The sequence below is a fragment of the Mesocricetus auratus genome, unplaced genomic scaffold (assembly GCF_017639785.1).
Source record: "Mesocricetus auratus isolate SY011 unplaced genomic scaffold, BCM_Maur_2.0 Super-Scaffold_6730, whole genome shotgun sequence".
NCBI classification, from domain to species: Eukaryota; Metazoa; Chordata; class Mammalia; order Rodentia; family Cricetidae; genus Mesocricetus; species Mesocricetus auratus.
In genome coordinates, this window is record NW_024429184.1 from 89,112,704 (window position 1) to 89,130,896 (window position 18,193).

Consider the following 18,193-nt stretch of genomic DNA (forward strand, 5'->3'; position numbering starts at 1 on the left):
ATTTCAGGAGAAAGTTGACTCCTGCCTTTCGCTGGCTTGTCCTTCTCTCTTGTCACAGAGTTGATTTGCCTCATTGCTACTGCTGCTGCTGTTTCCTTCACTGGACTGTAGACAGTGTTTCCAAACTTCCACCTTGGAACAGGGACCAGGGACCAGCAGCTCCCCAGGAGCCCTCCAGGACTCTGGTGCCAGATTATGACTGCTAAGGCACCCCATCTTGTGTACAGAGTGGCTGCCAGTAGTCCCTCCAGTGGGACTATCCTGGCTATTGAGACACCCAGCATCTGAGGTGTGAATTGGCCATTTTACTATTTTAAAGCTCACCTAATAAATTCATATATTTTATATAATTATATTATAACACATTGTATTATATATTCTATATAATATATAGAATACATATATAATAATATGTAAACTAATATATATATATGGAGAGAGAGAGAGAGAGAGAGAGAGAGAGAGAGAGAGAGAGAGAGAGATCTTTGGTTAGATTCCTCTAGAGAACTCTGACTAAAGCAGAGGGCCAAGGTCAGGTGTGATGCACATAGCTTTGATCCCAGCACTCAGGAGGCAGAGGCAGATGGAGCTCCGTGAGTCTGAGGCCCACCTGGTCTACCTGGAGAATTCAGGCCAGCCCAAGACTACCCAGTAAGACCCTTCCTCACACTTTTTAAAAATGAAGTTTGAAACGATTTCTTTCCAATAGCATTAAGAAACAAAATCCTTAGCAATAAATTTAGCAAAAAAATAATGGAAAACCTGTATACAGAAAACTGAAGCACATCCATGTATTAGAAGAGCTAAAGTGTCCTGGTAATTCATACCCTCCAAATTGGTCAAGTCAGTGAGATCCCAGCCATAACTCCACATGGAGGAAGGGGTGAGCTGCTCCTCAAGTTTCACTGAAAAGGCAAACGAAGTTAGAGGTGCAGAATAAATCTCGAAGAAAACAAGATTGGAAGATTTGCTTGCTGGAGGCTTTCTTGAAGCCTCAGTAACCATGACAACGTGGTACCGATGCAGATGGATCACTGAAACAGCATACATAGCCCAGAAATAGACCTGCACGTCCATATCAAGCTATTCCCCAGACGTTTGCAAAGGTGGTTGTTGGGTCCCAGCCCCCACGGATCTCTGTGCATGTCAGCTGGTAACCACAGGTGCATCCTATTCTCTAGTCCTGGCTTACAGCCCCGGCCTTGCCCCACTGACAACATCTAGCACTAGGAAATCACGGATTCTTACACCCGGGGTTTTTCCACTGTGCTGTAAGTCTGTATACAAGGCTGCTTCCTCCTTGCAATAAAGACAGATAGATACACATGCATTCTCTTAGCACAAATGGCTAGACATCTTTTCTTTCATTTAAATCTCCAGGCTTTTGCCCGATACATTAGACTTGCTCCAGGTGTGGACGCCACAGATGGTTCTGAGAGGTCCCATGTACTTCCTTCAGCTTCCCTGAATAACTTCATCTTTTACAATGATTGTACAATGCCAAAACCAGGAAGCTGATAGTGGTTCAATGCATGCAATTAGCTTGCTGTCATTACTCACTAGGTTTGTACAACCATCATCACTATCAAGATACAGAATTATTCCATCACCATGGAGACTCCCTGTGCTGACATCATCATATTCAACCTATGCCTTTCTGATCACCAATGACTGTAAACTACTGACTTCTTTATTTCCAGCCAAATGAGTCTGTTTTGGCAGTGGTACCAATGCAATCCCATGAATGAATTAAATACACAGAAATACATTACACCTAGATCCTTACCTCTCACTATAGCAAAACCCTTAATTCAGTATGCAGTAGACCTAAGCATAAAGCATTAAAATGAACTAACTATACTCACTGTCTAAACACAGGGATCCTGAAGAGCAAATTTGTCTTTTTATCCCCTTGAGAAAGTAAAGGACGTATGCCCCTGTGGTTTTAAAATGGAAGAGCATTTTGTGTAGCCCCTCAAATCCAATGCAAGAGTTGGAGACCCAGAGTGCTTCCCTACTCAGCACAGGAGCTTCTGGAATGGTCTGTCGCCTTTTTCTTGTTCATGTCCCACAGTTAGTCCAAGGCTTCAACAGAATCCTCACCACCAGGTGTAAAGGCCTCCCAGAAAGTGTTAAGAATCTGATACAGCCCCATACAACCACACCATGCAGTCCTGGAAAACCTCAGCAAGAGATTCCTTCCCCCAGACTGAAACAGCTCTTGAAGGCAACACTAGACCACTTAAGAAGAGAGCCCCTGAATGTCCTCTACCTCCTTAAGTCTAGGGTTAGTTCTTAAATTTTCTCTTTAAAAATCTCATTTTTAATTCTGGTAATATATATACAGCATGAAATATACCATTTTCTGGGTGAAGGGCCCTAAGCACATTCACAAATCTGCTTAATTAAGCGCTACCATTACCCACCCATTTCCAGTACTTTTTAAACTTTCCAGTGGAAATTCTGTGCCCAGAAAACAACTTTCCTTATGACTACCTTGCTGTGGGTTCTAATTTGCTTTTCTGTGAATATTTTGCATTGGTTTGAGGCATAGTCTCAATATGTAGCCCAGGCTGGACTTTCAATTCATCGTCATTGTCCTCGCTGCTGCCCCCTGCTGTCCCAGGGCTAGGCTTACAAGGCTCGGGCCACACGCCCAGCTTGCTTCTGTGACCTTGATTCCTGGATATATTTCTCATGAGCAGAGTAGTGCGATGTCTGTGTTTGGAGCTGCCTTGTCTAACTTATCATGCCGTCTTCAAGGTTTGTCCATGCTACAGCACGTGTCCTCGCATGTTTCTAGATTTAGTGTTTCTCTTGTGTGTATGTACGTGTGTGGGCATGCATGTGAAGGTTTGAAGACAACTTGCAGGAAGGAGTCAGTTCTCTCCTTTCATGACGTGGATTGGAAGACTTGAGCTGAGTTCGAACCTCCTCACCTTTGAAGATTGAGTAACATTCTATTATACTCATGTGTGGTATTTTACTCTGGGGAGCACTTAATGCCTCTCTAAATTGTGACTATTATGAATAGTGTGCTAAGATGTCATTTCCTCCATGTGCGTTTCTGTGTGTACATGTGTGTGCTTGCACATGTAGGCCAGAGGTAAAACTTGAGTATCACACCTCAGAACTCCATACATTTCAATGTTTTTTATTTACATTAAGATAATGTTATTCAGAGTTCCCAGTGCTGGAATTACAGATGTCTACCAGAATGCCTGCTTTTTTTATGTGGATTTGGGGTACTAAATCCTGATCCTAGCACTTGCATGGCAAATATTTTACCAACTAAGCTATTTCCCAAGCCCCTCGTTTCTGTTTTGAGTACTTCTGCACAAACAGACTAATTGACAGGCTTTTCTTAACATTATAAAGAGAAGTGGTATCAAAATGTGGAATCACATGTATTACATTCATGTTCAGAAACCCTCTAAAATTATCTTTTTAAAAACTGTATTATGAAAAATTTAAACCTAACCCAAAATAAAACAGTGCAACCAAACCCCAGATTCTGAACTCTTGCTTCTTACCTCTAAAGTGCTATTTGCCTCAGAGAACTGTGTTTGCACAGCTCCATCTAAAGAGGATCAGTCTTAGGCTATGTGACTTCCGAGGTATGGAAAGATGGAGTGTGTATGCCAACCAATGTTTGCTTGCTTTTGTAAGTCATTTCAGAAGCCCCTCAGACTTCCAAGTTGTGTTTCACTGAAGATCATTTATTTAACTTACAAGGCCTTCAGTGAGTGCCCGAGCTCCTCCCCTTGAGTGAAGACACTTCTGGGCAGCCTCTGAGATGCTATTGAAAGCATCTGGGGCTAATTAGATTCATCAGAATATATAGGATCAGCACTTTTAGGGCTTAAAGGGTCAAAGGAGAAAGCACAAGAAAGTGGAACCCAAAAAAATTGTTCACAAAATTGCAGAAAGCTGAATAAGTTTAACTACCCCCCAATAGAGTGCCATAGAGTTGTCAGAGTCACCGGGGACAAAGAATGCTGTCCCCTGAGATGCTGCGGACTTACAGCAAGGTGGCCCTGCGAGGGAAGCCATGTCTCCTCCATTAACAAAGGCTCACATCACAGGCTGTGAGGGGAACCCCAGCTGGCACTAAATCTGGCAAGACAGGAGTGGACTGAGCTGATGCCCTTTGAAAGTGAGCAAATGGTTCCTTTGATAGAGAAAGCAAAGAATTTTGACATTTTCAAGCACACAGGAAATGATGTTTTAGAAAACTCCAGGTAACTGGATATAAGAATGTGAAAAATGGTTTATCTGTGTTATCAGCAGCTGTTTGAAGTAGACACATTGCTTGCTAGTTTCCTCACAGGTAAAATAGAGTTCCTCGCAATTGCATTACATCTGTCACATGTGCAACATGAGTGCAGGGGTCCAGCTGATGAGGTCTTTATTTTCGTATAGCCTGGAGTCCAGTGAGGGTCAGGTATCAAACTGCTATATATGTGCCCAGGAGCCCGGGTTTGAAGGGTGGTTGATGCTACAGGAAAAGTAGAAGGACAATAGAGAACAGAAGAAAATTAGAGAGAGGGCCCCTCTGGAAAAGAGAATAGTTAGTGCAAAACTCCTGGGTCAGGGAGGGTCTGAGAGGTCCTAACTGTCAAATCTGGAGCCGTGAAAGGCGTTTAGATTTGACCCTACGTAAAACAGTTGGTTTGGGTGAGTTTTAGTTAAGGAACATATTCATCTGTCATATTTTTTTAACTTGTTTTTGTTTTGAGAGATGGTATTACTATGTTGCTCTGACAGATCTGGAACTTGTATCTGAGGTCCACCTTGAAACTGTGGTCTTCCCGCCCCAGACTCCTGAGTGATGGGATTACAAGTTAGAGAAAAAGAGGCAAATGGGTTCACAGAGATACTGAAGCTAGGGTTGCTGGACAGAAGAGATAACAATAATATTGATTTGATGGGGGTGCTGTGAAAATGGAAAAAGACAGCACCTGAAAGGTGACACATGGCACTTGGTCATCAGTATTATCAAGGTGTCCATGATAGGGATTTAAGATTTTTTCAACCCATTTTTCTTAAGGATATTAAAATGTAATGTCTTGGATAAATATCTTCCACTCTGTTTATCTGGACTATTTAAGAGTAAATGCTGGCCCTATAAAGCAAATTTGGAAGTCCCTCGTTTTCTTCCCATTTTTTGGGAAGAGTTTCAGATGCAGTGGCATTCATTCTTCTTTAATTAATTGACAGAATTCATCCATGAAGACCTCTGGTCCTGGGCTTTTCATTATTGGGAGCATGTTTTTAGTTATTGGTTACATCTCCTTTAGTAATATTGGTCTGTTCAGATAGTTTATTCTTCATATTCAGTCTTGGTAGATTGTATATTTCTATGAATGTATCAATGTCCTCTAAGTTACCCAATTATTATCTGTAATTGTTTATAGTTGTCTCTTAGGATACATTGTATGTCAATACAATCCAAATCAAAAGGCCAGTGATAATTTTTACAGAAACAGAAAAATATTTGCAAAACATGCATCAGATAAAGGATTACTGTTTAACATATGCAAAGAAGCACATACATCTCGACCATCTTTTCAAAATATTAACAGATTTGTACATTAAGCAAAGGATCTAAAGAATTTTTTTCAAACACGACATGAAAATGCCTAATGGGGATGTGAAAGTGTCCAAAATCACTCACCAGCAGGGAAGCACATATCAAAGTCACCATGAGACACCACTTCCCACTTATTAGGATGTCTCTTTTTGAAGAAAAGAATGTGGAGAAGTTGGCACTCTTCTGCATGAGGATGTAAGACCGCACCATTGCTGAAGGAAGCAGTTCAGTAGCTCCTCAAAAACTTAAACATTCAGGGTGTGATCTAGTAATTCTGCTTCTGGGTAAAGCCTCAGAAGAATTCAAAGTAGAGATTTAAACAGAATCGGAACAGCTAATGCCCACAGCAGCACCATTTACAACAGCCAAAAGATGGAAGCAACACAAATGTCCAACGATGGGTGAGCAGAGAAGCACGGTGTGGTACACACAAACTGTGGGAGATAACACTGCTTGGCCTCTCAAAAATGGCTAAGTTCTGACACATGCTACAATATAGCTAAACCTCAAAGGCATTATGCTAGGTGAAATAAGTCAATTGCAAAAAGACAAATACTGTATAATTCCTCTCACACAATGTATTTAGAGCCCAATTACAGAGGCAGAAGGAAGAATGCTCATTGCTGGCACTGCGCTGAGGGGCTAGACGGGCATTGTTATTTTGGGCCCAGAATTGGGGAAAATTAAAAAGCTGTGGAGCTGGAAAGTGGAGTTGGTTGCACAACAATGTGAGTGTACTTAGCACCAATGAATTGCACACTTAAAAATGGTTGAGATGGGATAGTTGATGTCATTACGTGTTTACAAACAGAAAGAAGCAAAGGACTGCTTTGATGTGTGAATGTTTGTGTTTGTGATGGGCTGGTACTCTGGCTGTGTCCTGAGTCTGTCTTCACTCTTCAAACTAAACTAATAAAATCGAATGTGCTAGACCCTTGTTTGAAACCGGAGTCTAGGGAAAGAAAGTCTGAGTGTGTTCGTTTGAGTGTCGTGATCGGAAAATGGCAGTGAGTGGAACAAACAGGCTTCCCAAAACAAAGCCCAGCTGTAGGTGTGGCCAAGGTTGCTGCCGCAAATGGGCGGGGTCCTTGGCTTTGCCTTCTTAGTGCTCTAAGAGGATTGCTAAGCTTGGATCTTCATCCCCTCAAGATAAATGTCTCCAGTGCTTCCCCCAGACACTCTGAATTCAATTAGTTTAATTAGAAAACAAGCAAAGAGGCATTATCTTAATATAGCTTTGCTCCCATTAGCCCCCAAAGGTCCTTTTCTTTGGTAAAGATTCAAATTTCTCCCTTTTATTTAAATGTTCTGAGATAAACTTGCACTTTTGAAGAACATTCTTACCTAGCAGATCATACATTTGTTCCAGTTTTAAAACTGATATTAATAGATATCTTCTGATTCCTTCATTCTTTAAGGGGACATGTCAGTAAATAGCAGGGCACCCCAATTCTGAATGCTTGCCAATCTCTGAGGGAAAAAATGTTCCTACTATGGCTCCTTAACTACTAATGTGACATCAGAACTCAGGAAAACATGCCTCCAGCTCTCACAGGACAGTGGGCATGGGTCCCAACACACTAACGAATGCCATGTAAACGTATTGTCAGTGGAATTTTATTACATAGAAACTCCCTGGTCTTGTAAGCTCAGGAACAAAACAACCAGGTTGGTAAACAATTGGGGTGCAGTGTAAAGAATTATCTCATTGTGTGTGCACAGTAGGTATACACCTTGAGAAGCCAATACAGATATGCTGTCGACGCAACCATGAGATGTCCCAGTGAGAGCCTGAGGGTTCTGGAGCAAGTGTTGAGTCCCTCCGTGGGAATTCCTGGAGACCTTGAGAGTCTCGAGCCTCCTAGTCTAACCCTGACTATCATGTTCTGAATCACCTGAGTAAATCATTTCCTTTCTGCATCTACAAGGGAAGGTGCCACATGTAAGAGAAGAGAGCAAGGGGACCCCCAGGGTGTGTGTCCCTTCTACATAGCATGCCATCCACACAGTGTGCTCCGAAATGATTGTGTCTGGGGAGCCATGGGAAGTGGCTGAGCACAAGTTTCTTGCCTCTGGCCAGGTGGTCTGCAGAGACCTATGGTCTTTGTTTTCGCTTAAGGGAAGTGTTTGGAGCAGGGTGTTACCTCCTCTGGGAAGCACTACAGTTACTAATTGCCCTTTGCTCCGATGCTGATGCTCCCTCAAGGTCTGTACCTACAAGGCTCCTGTGTGAGCCAGAAACACCGCTGTGAACTGCTTCTCTCATTGGCTCATGATGACTTGGGCACAAGTATGTAATGGGGTTATTATTCATTTCAATGTGTACACCAACATTCAATTCAGTTTAGCCTAAAAATATTAATAGAGAATGTTCAGTCTGTAATAGTGAGTGGTAAACTTGTATATAAGAAGCACATTTACCACCTATACCAAGGCCATACATTCCCAAAAGTTGATTTATGCTGAGTGTTTGTAAGCCCTGATTTAATTATTTTATCTTGTTTGAGGTCTCACTTGGGCTACTCCAGTGTCTCTATTGTGTGGTGGTTTCAATGAAAATGGCCTCTATAGGTCCATAGGGAATGGCACTATTAGGAGGTATGGCCTTGTTGGAGTAGTTATGGACTTATTGGAGGAAGTGTGTCACTGGGAGTGAGTTTTGAGGTTTTAGAAACTCATGCCAGGCCTCCTGATCTCTCTCTCTCTCTGTCTCTCTCTCTCTTTCCCTCTCTCTTTCCCTCTCTCTCTGTCTCTCTGTCTCTCCGTCTCTCTCTCTGTCTGTCTCTCTCTGCTGCCTACGGATGTAGATGTAGAACTCTCAGTTACTTCTCTAACAGCACGTCTGCCTGTGTGCTGTCATGCTTCCCCAGCATGCACCATCTCCGAACTATAAGCCAGCATCAATTAAATGCTTTCCTTTATAAGAGTTGCTGTGGTCATGATGTCCCTTCACAGCAGCAGAAACCCTAAGATACTATTGAATGTTGGGAGCTCCCGATTTGATGATGTTTTGCTGTCTGATGCTTCTCTCTATCCTGCTCAATATTTATTCTTTTGTTTGCTTTATACTTAACTCACTAATTTGAAATGAGAAGTACACAGTTCTCTCTCTCTCTCTCTCCCTCTCTCTCTCTCTCTCTCTCTCTCTCTCTGTGTGTGTGTGTGTGTGTGTGTGTGTGTGTGATGACAGTCTAAGTTGTACCTTGCTTTGGCTAAAGCTAAAGTGAAGTTACTTACCCTGAACAGGTATTAAGTAGTGAGTAAAGGTGTTTCCTGGGTATCTGTATGACAGAGGTTGGAATGTTCTAGGATTAAATGCATCAGCTGAAGGGCTAATCTACATGTAGGTGACTGAGTTGGCTTTACACACTCTGACTTTTTCTCTTTAACTCAAACACTTGACAGAAAAAGTTACTAGAGACCGGGCAGAATGGCCTTGACTCCCTGTCTCACACTAGAGAGCCCCTCTACAGATGCCCATCTCTTAGAGTGTAGTGACTGAAACAGTGTGTGGTAGTTTTCAATGTAATTGGCCCCCATAAGTCATAGGAGTGGCACTATTGGGAGATGTGGCTTTGCTGCAGTAAGTATGGCCTTGTTGGGGGAAGTGTTTCAATGTGGGCGTCGGCTTTGAGGTCTCATATATGCTCAAGCCACGCCCAGTGTCCCAATTCACTTCCTGTTGCCTTTGTTTCAACATGTACAATTCTCGGTTCTTTCTCCAGCACCATGTCTGCCTGCACATCACCATGCTCCTGCCATGATGATAATGGAATAAACCTCTGAAAATGTAAGCTGCCCCAATTAAATGTTTTCCTTTATAAGAGTTACTATGGTCATGGGGTCTCTTTACAACAATCGACACTCTAAGACACAATGCGTGTTGGACACTTCCAGAAAGTGGATCCTGTACATATACCCAGGATAATAGCATCCACTTGCCACCAGACCACACATCTGCCAGTGCTACCTCTGAGCATCATCAAGATGCACAGAGCACTGTGGCTAAGTCAGCCACAGGTGGGGGCTGGGAAGAGGGAGCCTCCTCTGATCCATCTAATGAACCAATGAATTAAACAAAGGGGGAGTTCAGAAGCCAGGCTCCCCACTTTTGCTGAAGCAGAGCTGATTGTGAACTAGCTTAACTGCTGGAAACCACAGCTCCAGCTAGGAGAATTAGGGACATGTCTGTCCATTCATGTTCTCTAATCGAGTTCTTGGGAAATACACATGTAGATTAGCTCCTAACAATGACCCCCAGCTGATTGCTTGGAGTACCCTCCACTGTGCCCACAATGGTCCTGACTGGCTCTTTATGCACCACACAAAGGCAGGCCCCAGCCCTCAGGCCTCACCAGGACCTTTAAAGTCCTCCCTGCCTGTCTCCAGTGACTCTGATAAACAGTAAACAAAAGCTCACCTCACCTGGAGCTATGCAGAGCTGGGTAGTTCCAGCAGGCATTAACTTTGGAAAGAGAGTAAGGAGCATCTTGGGGGCAGGTTAAGGAACGCTGCAACTTTTCTCTTCTGCTGTTAGGGAGATAGATTTACTATGGGGAAGCTTACGGAAAATGCATCCTGCCCAAAGGGAAAGAACATATACCGACGGTTTATTCTGGTATCTGCCCTCTGCCTCAGTGCCTCAGCCACTGGCTCTACCTAACTGAGTACCCATTAGGCCATTTGCAGGATCAGGGAGTGCCTGAGCTTCAGGAGCCTCCCCAAGGCTCCAGTCTCACAGGACTGGCCGCTCAAAGAAAATACTCTAGGGACTGGGATCTCATTTCTTTCTGAACTAAATGCTCCCCCCTCAGTCCCAGAGTTGCAGGATTCAGGGTGGGGGGGCGCTGCCCAGAGATCAAAGATGGCCTACAAGCTAGGAGGCACTTTGATTCAATTAAAAGTCTCACATTGCAATGATAGCTACAAGCTAGATGCCCCCAGAAACTCCGGGTTGAGGAATCAGCTGCTCGGATCTAGTCCTCCTGCGTATCCACTGACTGTCTCATTTTGAGCATCATTTCCTCTTCAGGAAGACCTACCCCGTTCACTCACAGGATGTCTAGGATCCAATCGCCAGAAAAAAAAATGCACAGTTTGAAAACTCTAGAGTGCTACTTATTTTCATTAATTTAGCTTATGTTTGCATTGTAATTTCTTTTAACAGGTGCCAGGAATGAACATTATTAGGCAAATGCTCTACTCTACTCTGAGTGACATCTTCAGTCCTAACAGGTTTTTCTTAAAATTAAAACTTTCTAACCCGAGCCAGAATTTTAGTTTCAACCCAACGACAACTACCTCACGGCCTGGAAATTAAATTCGTGGAAGCCGGCTGTATAGGGGTTTGTTTGTGACCATGCTCAGGATAGTGTTGGTCCTGCAGAAGGAATCAGAAAAGTAGGGATAAAGAAGTCTGTCTTGGTGGAGACCTGAGAGCCTAGAAAGGTGGAATTGGGGAACACAGGTCCCCAGCTCCTGGGGGAGGGGGTCTTCCGCAGAAACCTTTCGCCTCCTTCAGACTAACACTTAGTGAAACCGGGCATCACCCGGGGTCTAACCCTCAGCTTTGAGGGGCACAGTGGTCACAGTTGCCCATCAGCAACGAGGCCCTTAGGAATCATCTTCCTGCTGAGTCTTTGAGCCACTCTGGGTCACTCAAGCCTCAAGGGGCCCCCAAGGGGGAAGGAACACAAGCGGATTAAGGCGCTAACCCTCAGGGAAGCGCTAGGACCTTCTCCTCCCCAGCGAATGCCCGGACCAAACCAGCTTTGCGTCATCTGCTTAGCCTGGGGGGCAGAGAGAGAAGACTAGGGTTGCTCATCACTGTAACTCGGTTAAGGACCCTGCCCTTTGCAGATAGCCCATGAGAGGAAAGTTTGTGTGTCTTCTGAGGGTCCTGGGATCTCCCATAGTTGAGGTCATTGGTTTTGTGGGCAATTCGCTCTGAAATGAAGTTGCTGATCCGAGGGTGATCCGAGGGTGCAGGAAGAAGTAAAAAGAGACACAACCAAAGAAGTCTGCCTTCTAAGACTTCGAAGCACGGGCGCATCGATGTAGAAACGAGGGGAAGAAAAGGGAAGATTCAAACTTCCCTGTGAGCTAAATTTCAACGCCCAGGTATAGCTGGAAAGCCTTTGGCTGCGCTTGGAGCTCCCAAGTGCCACACAGAGCAGTCCAGGGTATAAAGTTCTGGGAGGAGGTAGGCAAGCGGGACAGGTGAACACAAAAAGGGGAGAGGCGAACCCCACTCGGGAAGTCTGCCCTGGTGAGACTAGTCCTGTGGGGAGAGATGCCCCACCTGTCAAACTTCCTAGTCCCGGTACCTGGAAAACGTTTGTGGAGTTGAAATAGATGAAGAAGTCAGATGGAGGGGCATTCCCCGCAGGCCTGGGTGGCCTGCCTAGGACCCTAGGCTTAACCGTGGAAAGACCCGCCCTCTGTAGGGGGAGGGGCCGAGGGAAAGGGCTGGGTCTGGAGAGGAGGAGGAGGAGTCCCGGATCAGGACCGGAGTGCGGCTGGTCTTTTGCTCTACAGCCCCTGTTACCCTGAGGCCAAACTTCTCGCTGTTGCCTCGGTCCGATCGACTACTGATCCAGCGCTAGCTCATCTCCAGAGCAGTTGCCCAAGCCGGTGCCTGCCGAGTCTGGCTTTGGTCGGACCTGTCCAGTCGCTCAAGAAGTGCACAGCGGCCTCGAGCTTCACTCTGCAAAGTGCACGCCCGCCTCCCCATGCACCTGCCCGGTTGCGCACCAGCCATGACCGACGGGAGCTTCTCGCTCTCTGGCCACCTGCTTCGCAGCCCGGGCGGGAGCACCTCGCGCTTGCACAGCATTGAGGCCATCCTGGGCTTTACCAAGGACGACGGGATCCTAGACCCCTTTCCTGCAGAGAGGGGTTCCAGGGGCGCGAAGGAACGGGATCCCAGGCTGGGGGCGCGGCCCGCCTGCCCCAAGGCGCCAGCCGAAGGCTCTGAGTCTTCCCCACCGCCAGCCCCAGGGCTGGTCCCGGAGTATGAAGGTGAGTGCGCAGCACCCCTGTGAAGCCCTTGGAGCGCTTTGCAAGGCACGAGCTCCTTTTCCTTGACCTTTCCAGTGGGTTTGGGGGCTGCCCGATTTGAGATTAGAGAAATATTTGGGACACCACATAGCTTCCATCAAGGACCTCCTCAGGCCAGCTCAGGCGCCACTGGGAGGCCTAGGGCTGCAGGGAGGCTACTGAGCCTCCAGGACGAATGTCACTGACCCCCTGGGGCCTTGTTGTCCCAGCTTCTCGCCCCTGCTACCCCAAGGAGCAGGGAGAGGCACGGCCAAGCCCAGGACTGCCGGTTGGACCAACAGCAGGTGACTCGAAGCTGCCGGAGGAGGAACCTCCCAAGAAGAAGCACCGACGCAACCGCACAACGTTCACTACGTACCAACTGCACGAGCTGGAGCGGGCCTTCGAGAAATCCCACTACCCCGATGTGTACAGCCGTGAGGAGCTGGCGGGCAAAGTTAACCTACCCGAGGTTCGGGTTCAGGTAAGCTCTAGGGTTGATGGACAGGCACCTGGGAGGGCCAAGTCTAAACTGCATTTATTTAGTGTGTTCCTTCCATGGTTAGGCAGCCCAGAGGCCAGGAGTGTCTAAGATCTTGGACATCCCCCCCCCCCATGTACCACCCTTTGAGCAGCACGGTTCAATAAGATGTGCCCTTTTGGGGAGGGGGCTCCCGACTTAAACTAAAAGGACTTTGCAATCGCTTGGGAGATGAAGGGGTTGACAGCTCATTAGATGAAGTAGAAAAGGGTTTGTGGGTATGCTGCAGGCACAGCGAATGGGCGCATGAAAGTAACATCAGGGGGTCATTGGATTGAGGCCCCCCAACTGCCACCCTTGTCACCAACTGCGCACGGTCTCAAAATGAAAACTCCCTTTCCTGGTAAGCTGCCAGTTAAAACTTTAGACGGATTTAAGAAACTGACTTTTCCTTCGTTTTACACCGACTTTTCCCTTTTTATCGTGAGGGACTTTTCGCTTTAATTAAAGCTGAATTTCTTTAATCCCCAATCATTAAAATATTTGGAAGCCTTGAATATTTGCTAGTCATCTGTGAAAAATCTGGGAGGGCTTCCAAATTGAAAGCATTTACAAGGGGGCCTGGGAGGGAGACAGTGAGAACAGATTCAATGCTGTTGAGAATGGAACCAAGATGGGCTTTTTGTCTAGTAGGATTTCCAGGCAACGGGGATTCTCTGGACACTAGACACTTTTAGTTCTGTCTTTAAAGTAAAGGAGGACAAGGCCCTGTGCCTCTTGTCTTTCTGCTTAGGGTTGATTGAAAGTGTAGGGTAGCAGTCATGAAAGTGCGTTATTTCCATGGTTAGGCAACCCCGAGCCCAGGAGCAAGTGTAAGGCAGAGAGCTCCCTAACTTGGTTTGGGATTGACTACCAAAGACAGTTCAGTTTTTCCTAGTTCTGCACTGGAAGTCTATGGTTTTCATTAAAAGTTGGAAATTTCAGCACTTGCTGCCCAGGGAAGGGGAATAGGTACAGAGAAAGAACGGAAGATGAAGACAGAGAAGAATCCATCGGGCCATCCCAGCGGCATACAGAACACGGGCAGGCAAGGCTGCCTGGGGCTCCCTTCACTCCAAGCTTGCATATACCCCTCTTGTTCAGTGGTTTTTACCTTCTCCACTAACTCCTGCGGTTCTTAGAAGCGGGGTCTGTAGCTTTCCTGGAACCAGCATGTAACTGCTCTCCCCATGTGAGTACCTCATCAGATGGTGTGATGGGGACTATGAGGCTCTCCTACAGGATTAAAGGCAGCAGTAGGTAGCCAGCTATCCCAGTCTTCAGTCATACAGCCTTAAAAACTGGAGCCAGGGCTGTAACTAATTTTGTAGGTAGGGAGCAGGGAATTTCAAGAGGCACAGCCCTCCCCCCAGACTCTTTCTCCTTTTTTCTACTCTTGGCAAACATCTAATATTCCCCAGTGGCTTGGTGCCTTGCGTGGAGATACATTTTGTTCTCTTTTTCTTCCCAATTCAAAGGTCACACATCCTTGGCCCTCAACATTCTGGTTTTTCCCCTTCTGTGCGCTCCTATTTACATCACTTTCCCCATTGGTCCATGCCATCATGCTCTCTTCATAAACCCAACCCTTAAGCACACCAGTTTGTCCAAAGTTCTTCCATTGTCTTTACAAAGCAAAAACAAACAAACACCAGATTCTGTTTTGTAGATGAGTGCAGTGTGGTAAAACAGTATTGTGTCATCCTTTCTCCTGCTTGCATCATGGAGGATCCAGTGCAAGGGACCACGGTGTTCTAGGCAGGGACTTTTCCCTATGCGGAAAGAAGGAAGGAAGGAAGGAAGGAAGGAAGGAAGGAAGGAAGGAAAGGAGGGAGGAAGGGAGGAAGGAAGAGAAGTCCCTTTGTACAATGAGCCAACATATGAGGGGAAACAGCAAAACTCTGCAATATAAAAGCAGATATAATACACTTAAACAATTGTAATCTTAGAAAGTAATTTATAGGAGCCCCAGGAATACTAAACAGGCACCAATTAAATAAAGCCTGGAAATTATCAGAACAGCGACTGAAATAAACACGAGGTCAATGAAACCTGGGGAAACAGTTGCATTTTTAGCATGGGAGCTGCCGGTGTGTGGTGTGTGCCGGTGTGTGCGTTTACAGCAGAGAAAGGGGGCAGATAAAACAGGCTGAAGCAGCAATCGAGAGCTGCACCACACAGAGCAGAAGCCAGATCCCACACTGAAGCATCGGGAAGGGCGGCCAACCAAAGGGCCCCCAGAAGCCCGCTTTCAAAGTCCTACGGTCTAGCCGCTCAGTCAGATTCACTGTTCTCTAACGGATATGGGAGAGACAGGGGATGCTTTGGAGGAATGCGGTGGGACAAAGAGACGTGGGGGCCAGAGAGGATGTCGACAAAAAAGGAGAGCAATGTAACAGAAAGAAAGGCTGGAGTACAAGGCCAGAGTGGGGAAAGACCTAGGAGGTAAAGGAACTTCTGAGCACAGGGCTACTCCAGCCCCAGGATTATTTAGGGGAACCGGTGAGATCAGGCTGGCAGGCCTGCCCAGGGTGGGGACTTCACTCTGCGGCGCTTAGCCCTAGCCTGAAGGGCTGCTCTGTGATGCTTCTGGCAGGTGTGGTTCCAGAACCGACGGGCTAAGTGGAGGCGGCAGGAGAAACTGGAAGTGTCGTCCATGAAGCTGCAGGACTCTCCCCTCCTCTCCTTCAGTCGCTCCCCGCCTTCCTCGGCTCTGGCTCCTCTGGGAACCGGCGCGGGCAGTAGCGGACCTCCCGGGAGTGCCCTGCCGCTGGAGCCTTGGCTCGGGCCGCCCCTGGCGGGTGGAGGCGCCACAGCGCTGCAGAGCCTGCCGGGCTTCGGGCCACCGGCGCAGGGCCTCCCGGCCAGCTACACACCACCGCCGCCCTTCCTGAACTCCACGCCCCTGGGCCCCGGTCTGCAGCAGCTCGGGCCACCGCCCGCATACCCGTGCGCGCCCGGATTCGGGGACAAGTTCTCGCTGGAAGAGGCATACCCGCGCAACAGCAGCATCGCGGCGCTGCGCCTGAAGGCCAAGGAGCACATCCAGGCCATCGGGAAGCCCTGGCAAGCCCTCTAGAGGCGCTGCGGAGCGTGATGCGAGCCCTGATCACCCAGCCTGGGTGGCCGCTCTCTCTTTGCTAGTCCAGCTGCTGGCCACTAACCAGCCTCCGGTGGGACACTCGCGCCTTCTCCTGACTGTCAAGAAAGGCCAACTGAACCCCAACTGGGTTACCAGAGGGACGAGCTGCAAGTCCCCCTGGCCACACCGCTCCTAGCTGCTCCCCATAAGCATCAGCACCCATCACCAGGAGGGACCAAGGATATTGACCTGGGATGTTCCGGATGGAGGGAAAAGGGAGTCAGAAAACTTAGAGTTGAAGAAACTGTTTGTAAACTTAGTTTAAAGTATTTTGGAGGAAAATTAAAGATTTTTTGTTGCCCGGCTAAGCATGTTCACCGACTACATCGCGAGGGTTAAGGTAGGGATCGGGTACACAGCTGTCTTGGACAGCTGGGAGTGAGGAGAGCAACACAGGGAGCAAACTCCTAGAGCACTGCTGTAAGGGAGACTCGCCCTTCCGGGCTCTGTAAGGTCCCCAGCCTAAGGTCTAGCTGCACCTGTGTTCCCACTTACTTGTCACTAGCCAGTGGCCCTAGCCAATTTGACCCAGAGGGAAGCAGGTACACCACTCTATAAGGTGGGACCAGAGGACCCCCAAGCCCCTCCCTTTTCAGGTGGCCTTGGGCTCAGACTCTCTCAGATCACTGCTGGTCACCGGCCTGGTGCTAGCCCTCACCCAAAGTGATAACATGAGTTAAAGATTGACCAGAAGACTCTTTCTCCAGTTAGCTGTGCATCCCCCAAGCCAGAGCTCTGCTAAGAGCGAGTGTACCCCCCTCTGGCTCTGGGAAAGCGGACTCTCCTTTCCTGGTATGTTACTGGCTGTGGAACAGGGGAGGAATGCCCCTGTCTCAGCCACTGCAGTTCTCCCTAAATCTAAGTCCTGGGGCAAGGGGAGTCCAGAATTCCCTCCTGGACAGCCACTACATTGCCCCTTTACCAGTGACCTCCTTTTCAGGCCTGACCCTGCTTGCAAAGGGACCTTGCAGCTCGGAGGCTTAGCATTCACCAGCTGCTGGCCCTGGGTCTTTAGCCTAGTGTGGGGCTTTTCAGTTTCTTTTCCTCTTCTAAATGAACCCCACCTCACCCGGAGACTTGAAAGGCAAATGGGATCTCATGTGGTTATGATTTTTGTCTTGCTAGAAGCAAGGCAGAAGATCACACCTATGCAATAGCCTCTCCTCTCTCTCAGTTCTATTCCTGGAACACTCGTGATTGAAGGAACCCACCAGTGTCAACTACCCGGAGGCTGCCATAGGGTAGAATCCAGTCCTCGTCCTGTAGGATCTGAGGCACACAACCAGGATCAGTAGCTCAGACCTGCACAGAGTGTGCGCAAGAAATGAAGTTGCCTTCTCAAGATGTAAGGAGTAACACCTGTATCTTTCCTTACTAGGATGTCTCTGGGGAAATGGAGTGTGACAAATGATTGATTGTCTCTAAGCAAGGAAAAACAAATGAACTTACAGAATGGATTGTGTGTCAGGCTCTGTCAGCTTAACCCATCTGCTATTCCATCCTTTAATGCCCAGGTTTAAAGTGTGTGTGTGTGTGTGTGTGTGTGTGTGTGTGTGTGTGTGTGTATACACCCACGCTACCTGTGTGTGGAAGGCAATGGACACAGTGTGAGATCCAGGCATAGACCTCAGGTCACCAGACCTTTCTGCAGACACCTCTACCCACTGACACGTCTCACAGGCCCATGTCCTGATTTCAATAGGAGCAACTCATTCCCAGGGTATTTAGCTTCACTGTCCAAGCTGAGTGCACCTGCCTAACCTTTCTCTGAGCACCCCACCCCTGGAACTGTGACCTAGCCCACGAACCACCAGCATCTTCATTGCCTCCGATACCTCCATCTGCCGTCTCCTGTCTGTTGTGTCCACACGCAGTGTCCTGAGTCCTGACTCAGTGAAAC

At 47.4% G+C, this 18,193-nt stretch overlaps 1 protein-coding gene across 1 annotated transcript; it reads left to right on the forward strand.

The window, feature by feature from the left end:
• Positions 1-12,152: 12,152 nt before the first annotated feature.
• Positions 12,153-16,528, forward strand: Rax (retina and anterior neural fold homeobox). The gene is made up of 3 exons (XM_005074652.2): positions 12,153-12,613; positions 12,862-13,115; positions 15,748-16,528. The coding sequence occupies exons 1-3, from the start codon at positions 12,325-12,327 to the stop codon at positions 16,228-16,230; spliced, it is 1,026 nt and encodes a 341-aa protein (XP_005074709.1). The 5' UTR covers positions 12,153-12,324; the 3' UTR covers positions 16,231-16,528.
• The last annotated feature ends 1,665 nt before the right edge of the window (positions 16,529-18,193 follow it).

Bases quoted from the DNA above. Each gene is read 5' to 3' on its own strand.
- Rax (XM_005074652.2), top strand. From the start codon at position 12,325: ATGCACCTGCCCGGTTGCGCACCAGCCATGACCGACGGGAGCTTCTCG. The intron at 12,614-12,861 runs GTGAGTGCGCAG...TTGTTGTCCCAG, and splicing joins GCTGGTCCCGGAGTATGAAG to CTTCTCGCCCCTGCTACCCC. The intron at 13,116-15,747 runs GTAAGCTCTAGG...TGCTTCTGGCAG, and splicing joins TACCCGAGGTTCGGGTTCAG to GTGTGGTTCCAGAACCGACG.